The following is a 24,140-nucleotide window of genomic DNA, read 5'->3' as shown; positions in this document are numbered from 1 at the left end:
CTAGGGTTTCGCTGGAAGGCTAAACTGTTACTGACCACACACATACCCAGGCATACACAAGCATAGGCTGAGGTAAAGTTTGGCTAAGTTTGGGAAGTGTCATTTGTACGGTGGTTGAGTCTGATGCATGTTTAATGGACATTAATGGAAAATAAATGTTAAATAAGTGTTCCATTGGAAACAATTCAGAGTTGTATTCACCTGACAAGCTAAAGCGTGCATCAGTTAGGTCAACAAAGCAGTACCTAATTGGCTTAAAGCCTTAGTTTAGCTCCTACAACAGCTGTTAAAATGCCATCCACATTGGGTTTGTTTCTTTTGTTAAAAAACGTAATGTTGTTCAACTCAGACGACACAGAATAAATTCACAGTAGCATTGTTTGAAGAGGTCAAGTAGCAAAGGAAACTAACTCGATGTTCTTCAACAAAGCCTTCATACACTCATATATAACAGAGATTCTCCTCTACATATGCAACCATGAATATTGGGTGCATTATTCATTATGATGCAGAGTGGTCTACATACAGTACACACACCTTAGCCCCTCACTAACCTCATAACTCCCTGTCAAGCTGTAAAACTGTCAGCACCCCATAACTCTGCCCTGCTTCATTTGGCTAATATGACAAGCAAAGTGTGTAAATTACATGACCTTTGTTCATTCAACCATACCTCAGTGTGTGTGTGTGTGTGTGTGTGTGTGTGTGTGTGTGTGTGTGTGTGTGTGTGTGTGTGTGTGTGTGTGTGTGTGTGTGTGTGTGTGTGTGTGTGTGTGTGTGTGTGTGTGTGTGTGTGTGTGTGTGTGTGTGTGTGTGTGTGTGTGTGTGTGTGTGTGTGTGTGACTTCCATTAGCACGTTAGCTTGCGCGATGTTATGCCACATAGTCCATAGTCTCTCGTCTGTGCAGTGAAGATGGTCCACGTGAAATATTCAAACCTCCCAGAGCCAATTAGAGTAATGGAGACGTATTTGCATATACAGAGGGGATAAAAGATAAAGGGAGGAAGGGACGGGTGGAGGGCTGGAGGGTTAGAGGAGAACATTGAACTGAACAGAGAAGTCGGCGTAGTGCGAGAATACAGGGGACTGTACGTTTTTCAACTCCATTGAAAAACTTTGCAGGCTTTTTATCTAAGTGGTTCCTGACTGACACACTAATTTACCAATAATGTGCACCCTCTGAGAGGATTTGTAAAAAGAAGTTGCACAAGAATAACAAAAATAACAGGAGGCAGCAAAGTAAAGTCTGCGGGTTACCCTAGTTTACATGGCAACCAATTGTCCATTGCATATTGCATACAGGCTGAGAATTATCCACACAATTTGAAAAGGCTCACTCAACAGTCAGACTGGTTGGCTAACATCTCCTTATTTAAACATACAGTACATCAGTGTTTTACAGTTTAGAAAAGTTAATAACATTAATGACTTCCCACCTGTATTAGTTGTCAGTAATGAGAGCGAGCACAGACAGAACAGTGCTGAAGTTTATCGAAAGCTGGGACAAATAACAAAAAAGCAATTATTCAGGTGGTCCGAGCTTTAGTTCACAATTTGACTGTTCTGGTTTCACTCTCACTGCTCTTATAGCGTTGTTTTCCACCAGCAGAGAGCTGTTGTTACGGTGAAAGTCCCTTTACAACACCACACTGCTCAACACCAAAATGCCCTTTGTTCACCTCTACAGACAGACAAAGTCTCTGTCTATAGAGATGAACAAAGTGGAGCAATTAGCAGCTGTGAAGCTAGAGGTTTCTCTCCGGAGTTAGTGGAAAATAAGTGTGGAGATGAATGAAGAATTACTTTTGGACTTATTTTGACTTTAGCGAGAAGAATTTTTCCTAATAACTGATGATACTAACTTAATGGATTAATGAGCAACTCTTTGCCAACAAGCTTGCTTAAAACAAATTCAAAGATAACGATTCCTAAATGTTGTATTTACAATTGTATCAAACCAAGTGGACAAAGGGTTGTTATTATTTCAGGTTTAGTGTGCATGAACTCCCAGAAAGTAAAAAAGCACACTTATGAAGTTTTAACACAATCTCAAACTGATTTACAGTTGGCCTATAGTTATGCTTTTTCTAGTTTCCTACCTGATAAATGCAACTAGTTGAAGTTGAGAAACAAGAGCTCCTGAAAACCAGACGCAAGAGTTTGAAGCGAGTGAGACTATCCTGGACCACATAATACAAGAGAAAACATTGCCTGGTCCAGACAACTATGATGTTGACTGCTGATGAAGGACTAGGATAGTTTCAATCTGTCTTCTTGAAAACTAGCCCTAGTGTTTCAGTATCAGTGTGACCCAACTACACTTGACAAATATGTACAAAATAAAACTGTTTAATGAGAAAAGGAAAAAAAAAAGGAGATGTTAATGCTAATTTATCACATAATAAAATGCATCCAGTCAAACATTAATCAGTCAAAAGTGTAAAGTGTGTAAAGACAGTAAAAGCCACAGTCTTTCTTCCTTATTAAAGATACTTGGTGTTCTTTATTTACATCATATTAGACAGAAGATGTGCCCTTAATGTCATCTTCTACACCCCCCCCCACACACACACACACACACACACACACACACACACACACACACACACACACACACACACACACACACACACACACACACACACACACCTGATTCCAATAACAAACAAACAGGGTTCATGTCCAGGGTCAGCTCTGTATGTTTACAACATGACAAAGTACAAAACACTGACCAGATTTCGGACACGTGACATTACCCAGTGGTTCCCTAAGTTACACTCTGTTAAATTGTTAAATGTCACAAATATATATTTAGTTTAAAAGTGAGCTGGTGTACAAATGTTATGGAAGCTACTATTCTCATGTGAGATTGATGAGTGGAGTACTATGCATCCTTTACAATGGCTGGATTCTTTTTTTGGACCCTGGACATGGATGATAAGCATCCACCATGTTTGTTTCTGCTGTTAATCCAAGGTTTATTATAGTTAAACAAATATATGAACCAGTTCCCCTTCAGCTTAGACCATTTGTCCTGCAAGTCAGTCGGGGGAAAGATGATCTTGGCAACAAGACAGTTTATGACATTGTCCTGACAAAAATCCTATATTAAGCAACCTTATCTTTCAATAAAGACATTCTCATTCAGTTGAAGGAAAAGTCTCCATCATTAAGAAAAACAATCAAAATAGGTGGGAGAAAAAATTACAATATTGTAAATGGAAAAATAAACAATTGTGTTCACTATTCTTGAGAACATTAATGTTACTTAAGGATGGAAAGGTTATGTTGCATGTTGGGAAAACCAGCCTGGCTTTCGATGGCACATATAATGACATAAAGCATCTGATATAGAAAAGACACAACAACGCAGTGGAACATGTGAAAATCATGTTGTGAATTATACAAAAGAAATCTGCAATATAATTGTATTACAAATTCCATTTCTCAATTATTTATATTAAATCGATCTTAATTGTACAGATTTGTTACAGGTACAATAGGCCTTTATTAACAAATTATTATCTGCACACTCATTATATTCTTATATGATTTGACACACAGACTCACACAGCAAAGCACACACACAACAGTTGCTTGAGTTACGGATGTATTTGGCTTTGTCTCACTGGACACTGGACCCCCCCGCACTTACCTCAGGCTCATGAAAACATTTGTTCATGTTCATTGTTTGACACAAATATTCCAGCATAGCTCAGTTGTATTGCCACTGTAACTGTAATGTTCCCCTGTGTATGAGTAAGTGACCTACAGTATGCAATGCAGTGTAATGGACTATCAGTGACAATAACAATATAGAGAACCAGTACCTGCAAACCATCCCCATTATAACAGCAAGTATTGTAAGATGTGACCAAACATTGACTATTATGCTGAGAATGTACAGACTTGGACACATGAGCGTTGGACACAAGTTGCGTGGGTGTAACGCTGTTCTAATGTCCTTTAAATAGCACTGATGAAGTTGAGTGTAAATAACACCACATTTATGCTACAATAGATTTATTAAGTATACGTTTATGCATGTATGCGCTGTAGAATATCGCTAGGATGGCAATCAGAGAGCATCTCTATAATGTGAACGCCTAGAAAAACTTCACCCCAGGCTCATTAACAAAACTGTCAAATACACTTAAGAGTGGTTCAGCTACCTTATGGGGACCCTAAGGACATTCTGTTTTATGTTGCTTTATTCATTGCTTTATGAATGTCTATGCACTGCATATTTTATGTAGCATTAATATGAATTTCTTTAATATATCCAATGCTGCAGGTGTTCCATATTTTTGAATCTTTACCCGAGGTTAAAATCTACTATAAACGAACTACACCACGGCTGCATTACTTTATTTAGCTCTGGGCAGACAACTGTTCAGCGCAATGACTTAGAGTTGTCCTATTTGGCCATTTGTTAGAAACTGCCTTTTTAAGAAACGTAAAAAGATAGAAAAATTCACGTGTGGGGTATTGCCTGACTAATTCCATGTTGTAGAACAAAGCAAAGGGCTTATATAAGGCATCTTACCTAAACACCCGTGGAATTTTAGGCAAGGGGACCGTAAACGAAAAAATGCTAAATAATTTCCATATTGTTTTACTCATTCCTGGAGCTCTACAGTATATATTTTGAACTAACACATAATTGTGAGGCTGTATTTATATTTATATACGTCTTCCTCCAAGTGTAACATCAAATTGTTGCTTTTCCTGTGTTCCCAATATGTCCCACTCTAATAAGTGCATACACAAGGGAGCGCTTATGTGTTCATGTTTCCATATGGAACATCGGTGTTTTGATAAAACTAAAACAGAGCAAAGAAGACTTCAATAAAATGGTCCATTTAACCTCCTAAATTATTATCTTATACCATCAGTTCAAAAGTAAGGCTTAGCAGTATTCATTTTCCCAGGACTTAAAGACATGGGGAACTTCCCACATGGACTAGTCTCTGGTGTATTTGGCAATAATAATATACCTATTTAACTTTTCACAGGCAGGAAAGTAAACATTACCAAGAGGATACATGTTGTGTCTTAGCCACTGAAGTATCCCTACACATGAAGTGTGTTTCCTTGATGTCGAGGTATGTGTTGCAGATTATGGTTTTCTATAATATCACCCAAACAGATATTAATGTTCATCAATAGTCTCAGGAACTGTATTGGCTCTGTTGCCACAAAGCAATATACATTTAACAACATGCCGCTTTTAAAGTGTAGCAAAAAAATGATATGCTAACTTAGTTTAGTTGCCACTTGGCATTATTTCTGAGTTAATACACATCATTTGATTGTGTTACAGATTCTTTAAGATAAAACTATGCCCCCAAGTCTTCGACTGAGTGAATGTATGCTTAGTTGACAGTGTTGGCTAATCCACTATTAATTATATACTGCATAGTAAACTTAAAGGAACAGGAAACAATTGACAAAATAGGTCATACATTTTGGAAATGTGCAAGCGTTCAAAGCTAACTAATGCTACGGCTGTCAGAGGAATGATGTTGGAAATATTTATGGCAATAATTATCAACATTTCAAAAACGATCTGATTCAAACACTTAGTGCTTTTCTTTTTCTTTTCTAGCTTCCCCTCCCATCATTTATTCATATATGGCACATTGCTTTGTTATGCTGGTGTCCATCTTAGCCACTCCTGTCCCTCAAATCCAGGGTCAAGCTAAGCCACTCCCCTTCAGATCGAACCCAACTATCCATTCACCACCACCAGTGTCTAGACCCCGGGGGTTTCATCGGATCGGTTCTCCCCTCCCGAACGATACTCCTGCACAACGGGGGCCTAATCGCCAAAACTCCATTACATGAATTTGTGTATTCCTGGCAATAAATATGTATTCTTACATCAAAACCATCTCTCCTGATTGAACTGACAGCAGGAACCAAATCCTTTACTTTGATAAGCCTGTGCTGGTGTTTTCTCAGAATTAAATTGGCACATTTCATTTAAAGTTTTAGAGATACATCAACTGTGTCCTTTATCAGATGCAATGAAATTAAAACTTGCTAGTCTCTTTCCATTCCTGGTGGAGGTTTGTGATTGAAAAGATAAATAAACCCTGTGCTGGAGTTTTCCATTGTCAAACGATGTATTTAGAAGAGCAGCTATTAACAGTTGAGTTATTACATGTAGGTTGTTTTATCAGTAAAGTAAGCCTTATTGTGATGCTGTTGTACAATTAAGAAAACATTTTTATTTTACACCAAGTAGGGTAAGCACACACAGGTATTAGTACTTTAAGTTTAAACCATCTAGATTTAAAATCTTTCTTTTTCATTTATAATAGCCTGAAAGTGGGATGTGACGTTAACACATATCTAAGTACTTTGTTTGGTTATAGAAAACATTTCTATCAACATAAAAACATAATATTTCATGAGACTAAATACAATTATCTTCTCTGGGGGCCAACTCTGCAACACCTTTAATTGATATAAAATGTATGCTTTGTACTCCACTGATGTCACATGTATATGATTTCAACAACCAGAACGGTGGCAGGAATGTAATGTTAATTACATGAAGTAGGTTTTCAAATGTGACAAGCCTGTCAAATATTCAAAGACTATCCAACTTCGACCCTTGTCTTCTCACTTTACGACAGATAATGAAGCTTCTCTTGCTCAAAACTTATTTTCCCATGTCTGGGTTACTAAGCTACGCAGAAGTATTTGGAAGGCCTGAGATTTCCACTGAGTCAATTATACTCAGTCTACCAGCAAACTAGTAGACTTAAATTTGAATCCTGTTGGTTACATTTGCATTGGGTTAGTGTATACTTTTATATAAATGTGGTAAAAAAAACAATGCAATTAAAAAATATTACGTATGTCAATGTGAACCGTGTCAAGCATGCATACTTCGACTATGAGTACAAGTTAGTATAGTACTATATTAGTACTATATTGTGTGTATTATTGGTTGATCCGGACAAAACAAAGATGGATAGAATTTTAAATATTTTTAATATTTCAGAAGCGCTTGATTTATCTTGTCACTTATTAACCTCTCAAATTAAAGAACTCACTAGTTGTAACTTTTGGTGGCCTAGAGTGAAGAAAAAGACATTCGATAAGTGAAGCGCTCTTGTGTTTTATTTTATTTAAAAATATTTAAAACTAACCCATCTTGTGTTTGTTCTGATTTGAGCAGTAAAAAGGCACTGAGCTGGGAATTATTTTCAGTCCTAAAGATATTACCTGCAATGAAATGGCTGTATTATTGTTGGTTATAGTTTCCTGTGAATTAGAAGCATAAAAGGCTCTAAGATCAGCTTAGCAGTAGCGTTATTTGGCATTTGTCCTTTGATGACCCCTCTTCAAACCTATCTCCTTGTCTGTGCCTCTCATCCGTCCCCTCCCACACACCCACCAAATGTCTTCTGAAGATGGATGTAACGAGCAGCAGATGTTAGAAGTATGTTTGGTAAAGCATGACATGATTGAGGGACAGTTGAAAGGGGAGTTGTATTGTTCTTCAGCAGGGGTTTAACTTGTACAAGAGGCCATGAAGCACAATGTTGCCATCCTCTAAAGTTCATACAACTTCATTCTTCTGCCTCGTCCTTGTTAATGGGAATTGGATATGTTCTGTTTGCCCAATTCCATTGCTTATGTGTGCAACAGTGCTAATGATTTTCCTCCAAGAATTGTTGCCTCTTGACCCACGTCAAGGTGCTGTTTGGGAGAGAACTAGGAACTTGGTTAGATCACTGTGTTTTATATTAAGGTTTCTCTGCTCATCGCCCCCATCACTACACTTCCTTAGGGACGGGTCTGTGTGAGACCAACTCAACTGCTGTTCCTCAAGTTCTATGAACCATATCTCTCTGCTCAGGTGAGATGAGGACATATTGTGGTTGTTTCACCTACAATGACGCAACAAGTTCATTCATATTGGCCAGCACACAGGTCTGAATGCAAGTTTTCAGAGAACTCCGTTGCATATCCACATTTTTTCTCTGTGATCTGTTCCCTGCATGTTCCATAGGTTCAAATCCAGCCTCTCTCATTATGAATACCTGCGTATCCTAGTCCGTGTACGGGGCCTACAGACTTGTTTCCCTTAGAAACATGGTCCCAATGCTGTAGGAGACTTTCCTCATAGAGGCCGGGGGGGCAGAGCGAGAGCTGGTCAATGAGGCGTGGCTGTGAGATGTTCCCGCCTCCAGGAAGTAACATGTCCCCGGGATTTCTTTGGGAAAATTATCTGGGAGCTCCAGCCTTGAGCGAGGGACAAATGAAAAGGAGCGGTCATCTTTCAGGAACCTGTTGAGAAAATAAGCCTTTTTTTAAAATAACATTCAAAAGTGTGAGTGTCATGATAGACACATGGTTTAAACAAGAGTTGTCACGCCGTTACTTACTGATAAGTTGTGGGACTGACATTGATACATCTCGGATGGCTCCCCGATTCAAACTTGCTGGCCAGTGTCACGTTGTTCCCAAACAGGCAGTAACGTGGCATTTTAACCCCGACCACGCCTGCCAGAACTGAACCTGTGTGGATCCCAATCCTTAGCTGAGAGAGAGGGGGAAGAAGAAGGTGGGAGAAGAGTGTAGAAAAAAAGAGGTAGAAGGGGATGGATTAAAGAGGAGAGCAATGACAAAACCAGCAGTATTTAAAAAGTTCAAAGCATGTGTTTCATGTATGATCCTTGACCTACCTAACATGGAATATATGTTGCTTCTGTTGTTGATATTTTCACTTAAATCTGTTTATAAACATTACTTTTCCCTTCAATCTTAATTGCTCATCAACAAAGTCTGATGTACAGATTAAATGATTAGTCGAAAAAATGATGAACAAAAAAAAAGTAATTGGCACGTCTTTTCCTATTCCATTCTTAAGTCAATCAGAGATGCAAACGAAACACTATTTCATTGAATTACAAAACTTGTCAAATGTGAGGATTTGATGATTTCTGTTTATCGGCCTTTATTATAAACTATATATTGGTGTTTTAATAAGATGTTTTTATAAAGGGCTTCACTATTTTCTGACTATTTATAGATATTAAAACTCACTGACAGAAAATGTAAATGGGAGATTAAGCATTATTATAACTAAATTGCTTTTAAGATCTGTTAGCAATGTGATCAAATCTAAATGATTGGAGCTGTAACAGACCTGGCTCTGCTGTGAATGTTCATATTTTAGATTTCCCTGCAGAGCAGATCCCATTAGTTCATGTGCCGCCTATCCTGCAGCTGAGGCCATGTTCTTCTGAACCAGAGTTGCTGTGTGTGCATTGATCCACTGAATGGAAATTGTACTGCAGCAATATTACTTCCATATTAGCGTAGCTTTTATTATCTAATTTCATATCCTGTGGCAGCAGATTTGATGAAAATCTTAAAATAGCAAGAGAGAGGAAAACGAATCAAGTACATAATTGCCTTCATCTCCTCTTGGTAATACTGTAGATATAGGGCAGCAACATGGTACTCATCTTTTAATCTGGCTCAAGTATGAATCTATAAATGGCCAGAGGGACACTGAAAGCTAGCCATCTTTCCAATTTGACTGCGCCAATTCATGGCCACCTGACTAACTATTGATTTCCTAGTGGAAACACACACACACACACACACACACACACACACACACACACACACACACACACACACACACACACACACACACACACCCAGTGGAACCCAGGGGATTTCCAACGATCTACTTGAGCATCTCATCACCTAGGTATCCAACGCCAATATGTGCATTCCAGCACTCTGCGAGGTAGTCATGGCAACAACGGGCTATGGGGTTAGTGAGGTAGAAAGAGCACAGACAGAGAGAAAGACAGAACGACAGAAACACTAGCGAAAGAAAGAGACGGAGAGGAGGCACAAATAAACTTATAATTAGCTGTCAAAACCTTGACGGCACAACAGGAGAGATGCCGTAAAGAAAGCAGGACAGAAGGCGGGAAAAGGGCTGGCAGGTGCACGACTGTGACCTATTTTTCAGCTAAACTGCTCACAGATGGCCGTGCGCTCTACTGTCTTTCTCCACAAAAGGCAACCACTCACAGACATAAACAAATAAACCTGCATCCAACGCCCACTCTTCTCTTTATTTCTTAGTCTGAAAACACAGACACACTAACACTCATAAACTCTTCCTCTCCTTTTCGCTGTGAGTCAGCACTGACAGCACAGGGCCCTCAGTGAGCCAATGAGCAAATGGCGCAGCAGCATAGACAACCAACCAGATTGTAGCCTCCAGCCAAGTTGACAGAAGGATACAGAGATAGAGAAAGACGATGATAGAGATGAGGGAGTTGTTATAGGGACCCATTTGCTTCACATTCACTCAGTTTATTGGTAACATCGGGTACAATCATACAATCGCTGTGCAATAAATTGTATATTCATAAAAGTTTTAATATATATAAAAAAGCTGATCCAACTTTAATTATATTTTTTGAGGATTCATTTCGTCGTGCTGTTCAAATATGTTGCATTACAGAGAGGCGGTATCCAGCCATCTCTCATTGGTAAAAATGAGGTGTACGAAAACATTTGTATCTTCATTATGGGGGTATTCTGCAAACAAATCAAGAGAAAAGTAATTTGTTTTGTTTTTAGTGCCAAGAAGAATCTGCCGATAAATCAATTACCTCTGTGTAGAAAATGTGATCAGGAAAAGACAGCCACTGTTGGTTAGAATGACGAGCCCCTGAACATTTCTAAAAACAGTGTGCTCAGATATTGCTCGTGTAATGTTTGTATCATATCAACAGAATCACCAAGGCAGCCTTTTTTTTCAGAAACATTTTAAAGAATCAAGACTTTCATCCCAAAGAGTCTCTACATGTGTTTGTTATGAACTGGCTGGAATATTGTAATTCTGTTTTTGGGTCTTTCAAATAAAACAACCTCTAGATTACAAATGATCTTCCAACCAGGACAAAAACAATAGAACATATAACCCCTCGTCCTCCGAAGCTTTCATTGGTTAACTTGCTTTCAAGTTATTCAAAATCCTCCTTTTGGTTTACAATGCTCTAGCTGCTCTAGCTCCACAGTACATCTCCGACAGGCTGTCAGTTATTCCCTGGCAGATCTCTCCGGGTACAAGATGGAAATCTCCTCCATGTGCCTAGAAAGCTCTTTCTAAATCAAGTGTGATGGCATTTAGTATGATTCAACTAAACGATATAGAACTATTTGTCTGCTCATATTAGACTTTTAAAACCCAAACAAAATACCTTACTTTGTACGCTAAGATGTACTTCAAAGATGTGTACAGTATGCTTGATACATGTGGTATAAGATGCCTGTTGACTTGTTTTGTATGTAAAATACCCTGCTTTTGTATGACATGGTGCCATAAAAATAAATCAGATTGGAATTGAATTTGAATGTGCCCACATTATTATTAGCAGTGACAATATAAGCACTACATCCCCAATACCCACACCCACTCACCTACTCATACATCCACTCATACTGACAAGCACACACATGCAAGAAGCCTGAAAATGACGCACACATTCGGTTAAAAACAGCACTGTTTGCTGGGTTTCTACATGTGTTTCTCTCTTGACATCTCCCTCCTGCTGTATATTTCTCTCTGTGTCCCCGGATCACTCTCTCCAGTTCTCTCACTAAGCATTGTCTCTCAGTTATCTCTCACAGCTCTCGTGCTAGTTTGCATAACAGTGCAACATTGGCTGAAGTTGAGTGCACTCACTGAACAGTGTTTATCATGCATAAGTGCTGAATATCTCTAGAACTCTTGTTCATAACAAAATGAAGTGAGGAGGGATGAGAAAGAGGAGAGGATAGCTGAGAAAGAACAGGAATACAAACTGAGGGGGAAAGAAAGTGAGAAACTGAAGAGGAAAAAGAAAGGAATGAGATAGAAAAGGGGCTTCTGAGGAGAGAGCGAGGGAAAGGGAGGAGGGGGAGAGAAAGGTAGGGAAGAGGAAAGACAGAGAGGGAGAGAAAGTGGAAGAGCAGGAGAGCAGGCCAAAAATGCTTGGCAAGTCCTTTCTATTTCGGAACAAACGGACAATGTTGTGAGCACAGTGTCCTGTCTGTTATTCAGCCGCAATCTGTCTTTGCATCTCTCTTATAGATGTTTTGTTCCTGTGTCATTCTTTATGTGTATTTTAAACAAGTGAAAGACCAAATGCACCCAGTGGCGAAAAAAAGAAAAAGAAAAGGAACAATTCTTGTTCTTCGAAATATTCTTCAACGCATGTGTTTCCTGTAGCAGTATTACAGTTTTCAATGTCCCATAGCCAACATGCTAAAACAAACCATGATGTTTAAATAGACAAACCAAAATAACTCTTTATCCTAAAATGGGAGGATAAAATAAATCAATTTGTCGACCAGACTTAAGGAGGTTGTGTGAGGTGAATATGCAGTAAGCACAGCTTAATCGGTGCATCAACGTGAAGCAGAGAAAGAGGGGAAAAAAGAAACAGAAGACACACACATACTGTACACACACCCACATACACCCTTCAGAAGCATATGGTACATAAATAGAACAAAACATCTCTTGCATACACCTACACGGCCCACATAGGCACTAATTAAGTCTCAGTGTAAACACAAGTGTATCTACATTAAGAGACATCCACTGACACGAGAGAGGCTCTGCAATGCAGCGATTCACTGCAAATAAGAGTGAAAATTGTGTGGATGTGAAAAATTGCTTGGTTGGATTAATTTGCTCTGCTCTGATGGAACAAGTCCGTTAATTGTCAAAGATCTGTGAACAAAACATTCAGAAAGCCGCTTCTCAGCTTTAGCTAGCATAAAATACTCCACTAATGACATTTTTATTCTTTACAGGTCTTTCAAAAAGGCATTTGCTAACAAGTTGCAGAAAAAGTTGTCAGTGAGACATTTCACTTTATCAAGTCTAGCTCTAGCTGCTGGTGACGTCATGCGACCTTGGGGTAGTTTTTTTGCAGAATAAAGTTATCTTTTTACTTTGGCTAACTACATACACTTTTCAAATATGAAAGTGTTAAAGTAAAATCAGATTGGTTTGAGGGAACAGATACAATGTTTACTTTCAGGTTGGCCTACAAAAATATGTAATCTCGACAGCACTCAATTTAAATCTCGTACCTATACGTTATTCATCGTCCCATTATCACCATGACAACTGCACAAAGTCAGTGCTGCAACCTCAAATTTCAGTGTGCAGTCTGAAATTGTCAATAATGTGCAAATATATATCAAACGAAATAAACAGAAACATAATTAGAGACATGTCTAAAAGGCAGGAACAGACTGGAACGACCTTTTTCACTATATTACACTATAGCCCTAACCCTAAAGAACAATATTGAAGGAAACTGTTCAGAACTAAGCGACAATACTGATAATTCCACTTGCTTTTAGGTGAAAAGTCCTTTGTGGTTGGCTTAAGTGTGGTGAATGCCAATTAACTCTTCTAGCAATGCACAGTGGATCTCAATCACATGTTTTTAACTGGTCTCCATCAGTTTCACAAAATGTTGCAAAATCATATACATTAATTGCTCGTGTTCTTATAGTGAAGGTATCAGAATAAAATGAAACCAAAATAAATATAATACTAAGCTTATAACGCTTCAGCAAAAATTAGCAGTGGCACAACAGCAAGACAGCCAAGACCCTGTTGAATGTTGAAGGCGATTGTTTAAAACTGTCATATAGTAACTACTGCTGACAAGACAACATGTGTTTCATCTCAGCAAGCGATTGATTGTACGTTCATTTCATGGTGATTAGGAACGCCACAACAACAAAAAAAAGCTAAAAATAATGTTTTTATTCAATTAGGAAAAAGTGGAAAAAAGCCATCAATCACAATCAGGTGCTGATTGGTGACAAAATAACACAGCAAACGTGCCTTTTACGCACCGCCTTAAGTTGGTTGATCAACAGCAGTCGGACACACATTTACCTTTTATTAAGGATAAATCCTGAACTATATCCACATTTGAAATGTACAGACACCATTAAGCGAACACTCATATTTGCAAAACGCCCTAGAACATACTATAATGATAATTTAAGCAAGTAGGAAACAGTGAAATGCCCAGAAGTGGCCCACAAACAAGGCCTACATTAAAACATGCAAGATACAAATTAAAAATTGATGATAAAATGGCACAGAGGGAGAAAGTCAAATACCGATAGCAAATAAGAAATGCATAAAAAAACAAAGCAATAAAATGAAGGAAAATATGAATAATTGGGAAAAAATGTAAGCACATCAGGCTAGTTTCTGTTTGCAAGTAGCACAGTGTTGTTAAAATAATAATAAAAACCCACCTTGATAGGTCTCCCATCAGGAGTCAGCACTTCTTCAGAAAGCTCCATCATCTTCAGGGCCATGTGTGCAATCGGCTTGGCGTGACTGTCCACCTTCTTGTGAAGTCCTCCCGCAACACAGTAGGCATCGCCTATTGTCTCGATCTGTAAGAGAAATGCAGGAGGAAGAAGGGCAGGAACTGTGAGTATATGCTAACGTGTGAAACCAATAAGTTATTCAACCACTTATGCCCTCTCCACATTAGAAATTAAAAGCCCTACAGTATTGCTGTTAGTTTCTCTCTCTTGGGCCACATTATTCACAAGAGGATTTGGTGAGCGTTTCGAGTGGATCTCTACAAAGCACTTACAGCAACTTGCATTGCTTCTGACCCAGTCTGAGAGGCCTAAAAACACAAGCATATCAAATCAAGCATTTCCATTCATTCTTGAAACCATTGCAGCCATCATGGCATAAATGCTTATATACTTAACAATCTTTTAAGAGTTACAAGTTAACCAGTATTTTATTAAATGCTCTACAATGAGGTTTAGTGTACTTGTAGGACACCATGAAGGACATGCTTGACATCTTGAATTATGCAATACATAGCAATTTTTAAATGCTAACAAATAAAGACATTTTTGCAACAGGACATTTGTTGATAAAGCAAGCAAATAGTGTCTCTTTCACAGATGTGTTGCCATATTTCCAGAGCAGAGTGAGCTTGGTGTCATGACAGTTAACAAAATCCTTTAAGAGAGAAGGAAAAGGCAGAAGAGAAAGAAAAAAAACGATGAGACAAACAGCTCTCATTTAGGACGGCCACGGGATAAATCATTTCGACAGTAACCATGACAATGGCAGCATACAGTATGTGTGCCTCAATCTCCTCAGCATATCTTCCTGTTCCTGCGTCTCTTTTACAAATACACACTCACTCCTCAGTTGCTATACCATAAACCCTGTTACATACACCCTATCTGTCTGCCTTCCTCTCTGTATCTGCTCTCCTTTCTCCTTTGGGCATCTGATACAAGAGAAATAACAAAGAGGAAAAGCATGTTTTTGTTGTTATCACAGTGACTGAGGATAAAGAGATACAGAGTAAAGTTGATGGCAAGTAAAAAAGAAAAAATACTGATCAGAAAATAGAAAGAGAGGATGAAAAGAAGGAAATATGGCTGACGAGAGTGAAGGCTGCGCCAGAAGCCCCACTGTCAGATGGACAATGATGACATATCTTTGTTAGGCTCCAACATACTGGCCATTAATTGGTTACATTTTTTCCATAACACAAGCATAACCACTATCAATACTGCATACATGTAGACTAGTATACACTTGTCGACACACAAATATATCATGTTCACACAGATAATGACACATGCTAAAGGGTTAGCCTTAGGTAGAACTGGTAAACCTTTAAAGAGCCTGTAAAGGTGGCCTCTAGGTTCCTGAGAGACATTCAAGAAGTTTTAATTGTTTTATTATGACCTGATTCTGCACAATAACATTATTTTTCTGTTATCCCACTTTTACAGTTTCAACAAATGTCCCAGCATCCTATCCCTTAGTGTATTCCTCTATCATATAAAGAAGATATTGTGGATATTTCTGTCTACTGACCTTATAAACATCCAGAATGCCACACTGGTAGTCGAAGCGTGTGTAAAGCTCATTCAGCATTGAGATGACCTGCATAGGTGTACACTGGGCACACACGGCAGTAAATCCCACGATGTCTGAGAACAGCATGGTCACATCATCAAATTTGCGTGCTGGCACCGGCTGACCCTGCCACAGTTTCTGTGCCACATCACCCGGAAATATGGAATAAAGGAGATCCACGGTTCTCCTCTTTTCCTCCTCCAGTGCCTGGTGAGTCTTCTCTAACGTGGCCTGTGAGGAGAGAAGCAGATCAGGAGATAAGGTTTTGTTCTGTGTGCTTTGCTTTGATAAAGGCTCTAAGGATAAGGAAGGGGATGTGGGAGTACTGCACCAAATTAAAACTGCTGGTGCATGTACATTTATTTGTGTATTGATTTGATTTATTTTTGATTGTGTGAATGTGCATATGTGTAATTGTGTCCGTGGGCGAGCTTGTGAATGCTAAATCTGTCTGATGCATTGCTGAGCCATTGTTCAAGCAGGCAAGTCAACCAAGATTTAGCTATTTATAACAGTGGCCTAGGGGAGTAGATGCAGAGAGAGTATTGCAGCGAGCAGATGCAAAGATTGGGTCAAGACTCGAGACTTTCTCAAGGGTACTTTGAAAGCAAATTATAAGAGCAAGTCCCAGGAGCAGCTCTCTCCGAACCAATATGAATGAGTCAGTCAGCAGAGACACTGGATTTAACATGTTTCAGTGAGTTGTCTCGCAACCATCATGATGGGAAACAGAAACACAGACTCAAACAACATACTGAATATGTTGTGTATTTTCACTATCTCAAGGATTATGATCAAGGGTTGTCATTACTCATGTTGATTGGTTGCCAAATAGTCAAGTCAAGAGATCTTCTTAATAGCAAACAATATTATAAATAGTGTATGTTGTTGCCAATTAGAAGCTAGTAAGGATTAGTGGTAATCAAAGCCCCTACTACTATCTGTGCTGTGAAGCTAACACCTGCTTTTTGTAAATTAGAAGATTAGAACATTTTAAACATTTTTAAGCAGGTGGGTCCTGTTTAGGTCATTGTTTTACAACAAGAAGCCTCAAATAAAAGCCTATTTTTTCATAAAGTCAAAGTTTTCTCAGTGGCACTGTGAATAAGAATGGACCCAGTGTTTACTAGTAACAACCACTCTACCTTCAGTTTGTCCATTCTCTTCTTTAGACCATCCTGGGCCTTGGCCTGCTCCCCCACCAGGATAACGTCTCGCGTGGCATCATGGATGGGGATATCTGACAAGTGGAGACCCCTGCCCATCAGCTCCTCCAACTTGTCGACACGTGGTGAGCCCAGAAACATCATGGAGCTGGACTCGGGCACATGGATCATTTGACCCTTCAACTCCATGACCTGGAGGGCAGAGCAATGGGTAAGAAAAGGTGTTTTAAGAAAGTTAAAACGTTTGTCAAGTGTTTTTGAAAGCTTTTTTATAGGTATTCAGTTAGAGAAGGTGAAAACTCAAAAAATTCTGATGATACGTACAGAGCCACAGGAGAGGACATATTGTGAGATTAGGAAATGATGTCCTCTCGTTACAATGGACGTCAAATCCAGCTGATACTGTTTTTCCTCGAACCAATGTGCTCCAACCCAGGACAATAATTGACAAAATATGATTTCCTGAATTGGCACTAGTCCAGTAACTGTCCTTTACATGGAGGTCAACATAAAAGGGGTAATCAAGAAGGATGGCTTCGTTCATTAATGCTGCCTGACAGAGACTTTACCTCTTGAATAATTATCTAAGTTATTATGTAATAATTTCCCACCTTCCTTTGCAAGTCCATGGAAACATCTCAATGTCACATTGTGGCAGCGACTTTACTTTTAGAAATGCATTAACAAGAATACTGAAGATAATCCATCAATCAATGAATGGCTTTCTATGCATTCATGCCTGCACACATACATGTACATTTATACACACATACCATGTTTTGCTCGTACATAGCATAGATTATAACTAAAGCAACAGCAGATAACAGTTAGTTGCCAGTCAATTTCATTTGGCAAGGCAAAATATACAATATGCATGTAGCATATTGATCTTTATGGAAAGAGACTGCGTAAACTGGTGACCTAGTTACAAAGCGGACAATCCCGTCATCATCATAATGTCACTGGTTTGACCCACATAGTCTATCCAGCCTGTGTCTTTATTGTATAACTAAATCCTCAACAGCTTGTCTATATATCCTTGAACAACAAATGCTGCTCTATTATCAAATGTTATGTTTTTAAGTGTTTGAGCACTTACAACACAAATCAATGAGCAAACATGTCATGTAATTACAGATATTTCTGTTAAAAGGCCTGAACAATTGGTTTTACTAGCTTCTTGACATTTTGCTCACGAGCACTTGAACATTATGACAAATATGTGCAGGTCCTGCAGAATGTCCTTAACACAGGTGAGGATTATAAAAACAAGAAACCCTGTAGATAAGCCACATTTTGATTTCTCCCTTGGCACTACTTCCCTGTTTACCTGCTTAAACATTGGCTCTGTTTCTTCCCGTTCTGTATTTCTCTGCACCTTCACCTGTCTTCTATTTCTGCTCGTCCCTACCTCCCTCTATGCTCTTCTCTTGGTCTCTACAATAACTTCTACCCCTCTCTCTCTCTCTCCATAGTGTCAGATAGATTATTCCGCCAGTGAGCACACTGCAGCCCTGTTTTATTTATAGCACCAGGCTCTCTTAGGTCTGCATAATACATACAGTCTACATCTACACACACACATACACACACAACCAGAATACATCCAAAAGGGAAACACACATACTGCATCTGCCCTGTCTGTTTTTCAGAAACACTGCCATTCATACATATAAACCCACATCCAAACATATATGCACATATGCAGCCTACAACCCACAGGGTCCAAGATCAAGACACACCATCCTCTGCAACACAACACAGTGTGATCCAGTTACTATGATTGACACACTCAAAACAAACACACACACACACACACACACACACACACACACACACACACACACACACACACACACACACACACACACACACACACACACACACACACACACATTTAGTAGTGTAGCTTTCACTGTTCTTCTATATTACTGTAGCAGCTTTGCCTACTGTAGGCCAAACATCTGCACACGCTGCCACACAAATACAGCAGTAGCCGTTTTGTCCAATGTGAGTTTAAGAAACAGTCATGTGATTTAGGGTTGGGCTGATGAACATCGTCCATTCCATACATTTTATTACGTATGTACACTTATGCAATACCCCCAACATCCCTCCGCCATTAAATAATCATTTCAGTTATTATAAAAAACAATCGAGTGTTGCGTTGAAAAAGTATTTTATGCTTTAAGATGATGGCAATGTAGATTGTTGAAAATAGATTGCAAGTCATTTACAGGAAGGATGTATTTGAGAGATGTTTATTCAGTGTGTTTACCTGCAAAATACACGTGACATTTTTTTAAATGACACTGAAACAGTTAAACGTATCGAATTCATTTTTTAAAAATTCAGATTACTTCAAGCAACGGGATCTGCAATTCAGACAGCTTTACAAGCACCAGCTGGGACAATTCTTAATTAAATTAACCTTAAAAAAAGGTCACTTTGAAATCTAGACTCAGTCCGTGTCCTGACACAGATGCACCCTGAATGCCTGAATGTGGGTAGCCCTGCATTGCAGCATCAAGACCAGCAACTTTTTTTTTTTTCTGGAACTGTTTCATTGAGTTTTTCTGGTTACACAATGAAGGTTAAAAACGGCTGTTTTTAAAAAAAAATCATGTACAATAGATATACTTATAGCAGGGTCTTACCAGATGTCTCTCTGTGTCCGTCCATGTTGTTCTGTCACTCTCATTTTCTGTCTTACTCAGTCACAATCTCTCAACCAAACCGATGCACAGATATGAATAAACATGGACACACTCACACACACACATACATATACACACACATCCCTGGAGGCAGTTGTGTTGGCCTAGTTGTGCGTCTGTGTTTAACTCAGCACTCTCCTCTCCTTCTGCCTGCATCTCTGTTATCACAGCACAGAAGAAGAGGAGGTGAGGGGAACGAAGGAGGAAGGAAGGGCAAAATGAACATGGTGGTTAGGAAAGAAAGCAACACAGAAAGACGGGGGAGGGGGGTGAGATGGATGGATATAGAAAGTGAGGGGGGAAGGCTAAATAAAAACATGATAATGATAATTAATAGCATTGAAGAAATAGCTGGACGGATAGATCAAAGACTAACACTGGAAAAGGGAACAGTAATGGTGAAGACAGTAGAATCACAATGAAATCAGTCGGAAAGGAGAAGCAAAAAGGCATGCTTATATCCCTTTAGGGATGCAGAAAGAAGGTATACCATTTATTTCAATTCCAGCTGATAAAAACTCAGCAAATTGTAAGACAAGGCCAGTATGTTTTGTCCCACACCGTTTGTAGTAATGATCGTTCTTTGTGGCGTGTTGCACATTTGCTCTGAGCCCTTGTTGAAGGTCACTGCATTGTCATTACAGGGACATTTAGTTAATTCTGAGAATTCAGATAAGCTATGGTTGCCAAGATGTTTATAATGCCATATATCAGGGCATGGAAACAGATTTTAAGGAGCTGAAATCGTAAAAAACAACAACATTGTGATCAGAAAAATCAACATCAAAATGTGAATAATCTTTTAATTTACTCTTGTATTAACTGCCTTAGAATATACCCTGTGAGCAGAATTATCCCTTCCCTATTACACTTGTAAGACTATATTTTTCTGCACAAAACCAATAATCAAATGCACATTTAAGATCAAAACAAAAACGTTCAATTGTACAATACTAATCTTCTGAATCGTATTAAAAATCTCCACAGCTATCAGTGCATAGCTGCTTCAATAATTGACAACATCTTAGACTGTTAACCAAAAGCAGGCACCGCCGGTTTCCTGTCTAAGACAATTGTTATTTGGTTTGAAGGTAATCAAACGGTAAAAAATATTTTTTGGCTAATTAGGTTCTTTCCAACTGTATAACAGCTATCTTTTATTTTACTTTCACATTGTTTTGTAAATAATAAATTGTTCTTGGAGTGCATGTTTGCTATTATAGCAAGTGTTTCCTCGCCTCCCAATTACGAACCAATATAATATTCATTGATTATGTATTGATCAAAAGCTGTGTCACTTGCATTTTTCCGCCACCTGACTTATATTTACCCTGTGTGCATATTTTTGCTTTTTGTCTTAATGCGTGATTTAGTTATGTATTATACAGGACAATTGTATTTAAATATTGTTATGTCCAATGATAGCAAGGCGCACATTGTGTTTTTTAAATTCTACATAATATCTATCCAAATGTACAGATTCAGGTTGCTATCGCCATTGTCGTTCGATGAAAATGAGAGATCGAAGGGGAAAGATACAAAAACAGCTGAAAGGGCCACAGGTGGAAAAATAGGCAGAAAGAAAGGGAGAGTAAGGAGAGAGGGAGACAGGAGAGAAAAACGAAACACACTAGACTTGAGGTAAGCGAGAGAGAGATGGAGAGAAGGAAAGAGAAAAAGGTGAAAATGGACAGCTAATGGATTGACTTTTGTGAGCAGACTGTGGCAGGTCAACACACTCTCATTTGCATGAACAAGCATCGAGCATCTTAGTGGAAAAGCGCCATAAGAGTCAATGAGTCAGCCTCTCTCTCTCTCTCACACACACACACACACACACACACACACACACACACACACACACACACACACACACACACACACACACACACACACACACACACACACACACTGCTCTTATCTTGTCAGACCCTGGCTATGTGTGCCATCTCCTGTTTTCTCAGTAAAACAAACACACACAGAGAATGTAACATATATAAACATTGTATAAGCTTATTTCATTTTTTTTATGAAACCTGTGAAGAATATGGATTTTGTACTCATATCAAAAGGGAGTTTTGAGTCTCAGTAACTGTCATATTGCAGTATCCGTGCAAGCAATGGAAAAAAGTGAAGACTGCCAAATGTTTAAACGCAACTGGGTGGTACAGTTAATCTGTTAATCTGACTGATTGAGTCACGTTACGCTGAAACCATTAAGTCACACACAATAAGGCGGCCCACAATTAAAACAGGTATTTTTTTAAATGCAGTTAATTGAGAAAAAGTCTGCTTTACGTGAAGTAGAAATAGATTCCTTTTCCCTTTAATGCAAAAATAATATTACTGGAGATGATAGATTGAAATGCAACAAAATGAAGACAATATGTTTTTTGTTTCATAGTAAAAAGCAATCTTCTGATACCTTTGTATTTTCATTTACCCTTTTTTTATTTAAATGTATCAAGAGAAGACAAAGAGGGCAGTGATTTTCAAAGCCATTTCAAGGGAACAAACAAACCACAGCATTGATTTATCTAGAAACAGATCAAAGGTGGTGCTAAATGTCGAGATTATCTTTGTACTCCGACACGCAGGTGCACACATGCACAATCAAACAAACCTCATTCACAAGCCCCTACAAATACAGAAGCATTTGTAGAATAACAAGTATGACACTGCAAATTTGAACATCCTGATAGTTTCCCGAGCTGGTACTCCTTAGCCTTGACCAATTGTCCTCAATCTCCCCCTTTAACTACAATACATCGGGTACAAATGTAAAAAGAGAAAGGAAAAGAGCAGGACATGTCATTTTGTCGACAACTGCTAAGTATAGGCTAAGGCTAAGACAGCTGCTGGGTTAGGTTGCAGCACAAATACTGTTATCTTAGACTTAGACATTCAGGACATAAAAAGAAAATGACTCATCCTAACTTCGCTGTTGACTCTTTGACCCAGAGAGTCTGGGAACGTTTGGATGTCCACAGCAACAGCACCACTACAGTGGGGGCGGGTGTTGTGATGCATGAATTATCTGTCTTATTCATCCTGTTCTTGTTAAGAGAAAAAAACATCTGCTAAGCCTCTAAGTAAAATGAACAGAAATGGCATCAAACTACCTTTGCATGCATTTACTTTAAGAAATGCATTTTTAAACTCCAAGGCATTACGCTAAAAATTGCAACAACATAGTCTAGCCAATCAAACTAGAGGCAAGTCTAACCTTTGTTTAACACTGCAACCTGTTTTCACTCCTGTGTGCTGACCACAGTGCTCACACTAAATGGAGAGACAGAGAGAGTTGCGACTTGACCTTTTCAGTAGGTCTTTCTCTGGATGTCGTTTGTATAACCCATGTCCCTGGGCAAAGACAGGAGAGAAGTCAAACTGAAAACCCACTAGAGGCCATTCAAACACACACACGGTGCAGTGAAGTGGAGTGCTCTTTTGTGGCTTCTTTACCTTGGCCTGTCGCCTTCTCTTGCTGCCCTTTGTCGTGAAAAGGTCAGCGCATCCTTCTCTGTTTCTCTCCCTTTGTTCTACTTTGCTGACCAGGTGACAAAAGACTCATATGGCATACGTAAAAAAAAGAACTTGCTGCTCCATAAATTGCAACACAAATCTGCCAAGTTGAACGTTTTGGAGCTTGGAGGCGGACTTAAACTTCAGCAATGCCAGGTCTGAGAGAGAAAAGAAAGGGCAGTTGCCGCAAATAACTGAAAACAGTGGGAACAGGATAAAGTAGCTCGGTTCAACAACTGTGGACGGAGAGATGAGAAAGATTATAAGTCCACCACACGGAACCAGAACAGGGATACTTCAGCTAACCTTGAGCTCAAGTACAATCGGCTGATTCAACTTCCTGTCAGTAATGTATTTGCATGTCCAAAACTTTAAATAAATAGTCAAAGGTAAATAAATTATCTTTTTGTATGATTCTAAAGTGTTAATAGCCACATTGTATTCTGATTATTGAAACAACAGTGATGCGGTCGATATTATTGATGAATCCAAAAGCAAATACAAAATAAACGTTGTGACCATATATGTTCTGTGTTGTTGTTATTCATTTGTGATTTTTTATATATTTTATTTATAATTTCATGATAGTTTTGCATCATAACCTGTATTTATTGACATTGGGATTTGTGAGTGATCATATCCCTGTGACTTTATTCAAGTGTATTGCTAACAGTGCTGAACAAAGCAGCTATAATCGAGGAAAAAATAAATCACTGTTTTAAGAATTCAATTTTGACAAATGTAAACCG

At 38.8% G+C, this 24,140-nt stretch overlaps 1 protein-coding gene across 1 annotated transcript in view; it reads right to left on the bottom strand.

The window, feature by feature from the left end:
- Positions 1-6,214: 6,214 nt before the first annotated feature.
- Positions 6,215-24,140, bottom strand: part of gucy1a2 (guanylate cyclase 1, soluble, alpha 2) — a 32,231-nt gene continuing 14,305 nt past the window's right edge. Inside the window, exons 5-9 of the mRNA XM_010770753.1 lie at positions 17,129-17,341; positions 15,942-16,214; positions 14,333-14,476; positions 8,407-8,561; positions 6,215-8,308 (exon numbers count right to left, since the gene is read on the bottom strand). Of these exons, the coding sequence (XP_010769055.1) occupies positions 8,089-8,308; positions 8,407-8,561; positions 14,333-14,476; positions 15,942-16,214; positions 17,129-17,341 (1,005 nt within the window). The 3' untranslated portion in view covers positions 6,215-8,088. The remainder of the gene's footprint in view (positions 8,309-8,406; positions 8,562-14,332; positions 14,477-15,941; positions 16,215-17,128; positions 17,342-24,140) is intronic.

The sequence above is a fragment of the Notothenia coriiceps genome, unplaced genomic scaffold, assembly GCF_000735185.1.
Source record: "Notothenia coriiceps isolate Sejong01 unplaced genomic scaffold, NC01 NC01_scaffold00009193, whole genome shotgun sequence".
Taxonomy (NCBI): Eukaryota; Metazoa; Chordata; class Actinopteri; order Perciformes; family Nototheniidae; genus Notothenia; species Notothenia coriiceps.
Note: the sequence above shows the minus strand (reverse complement) of the source record. Positions and strands in the feature narration are given on the sequence as shown.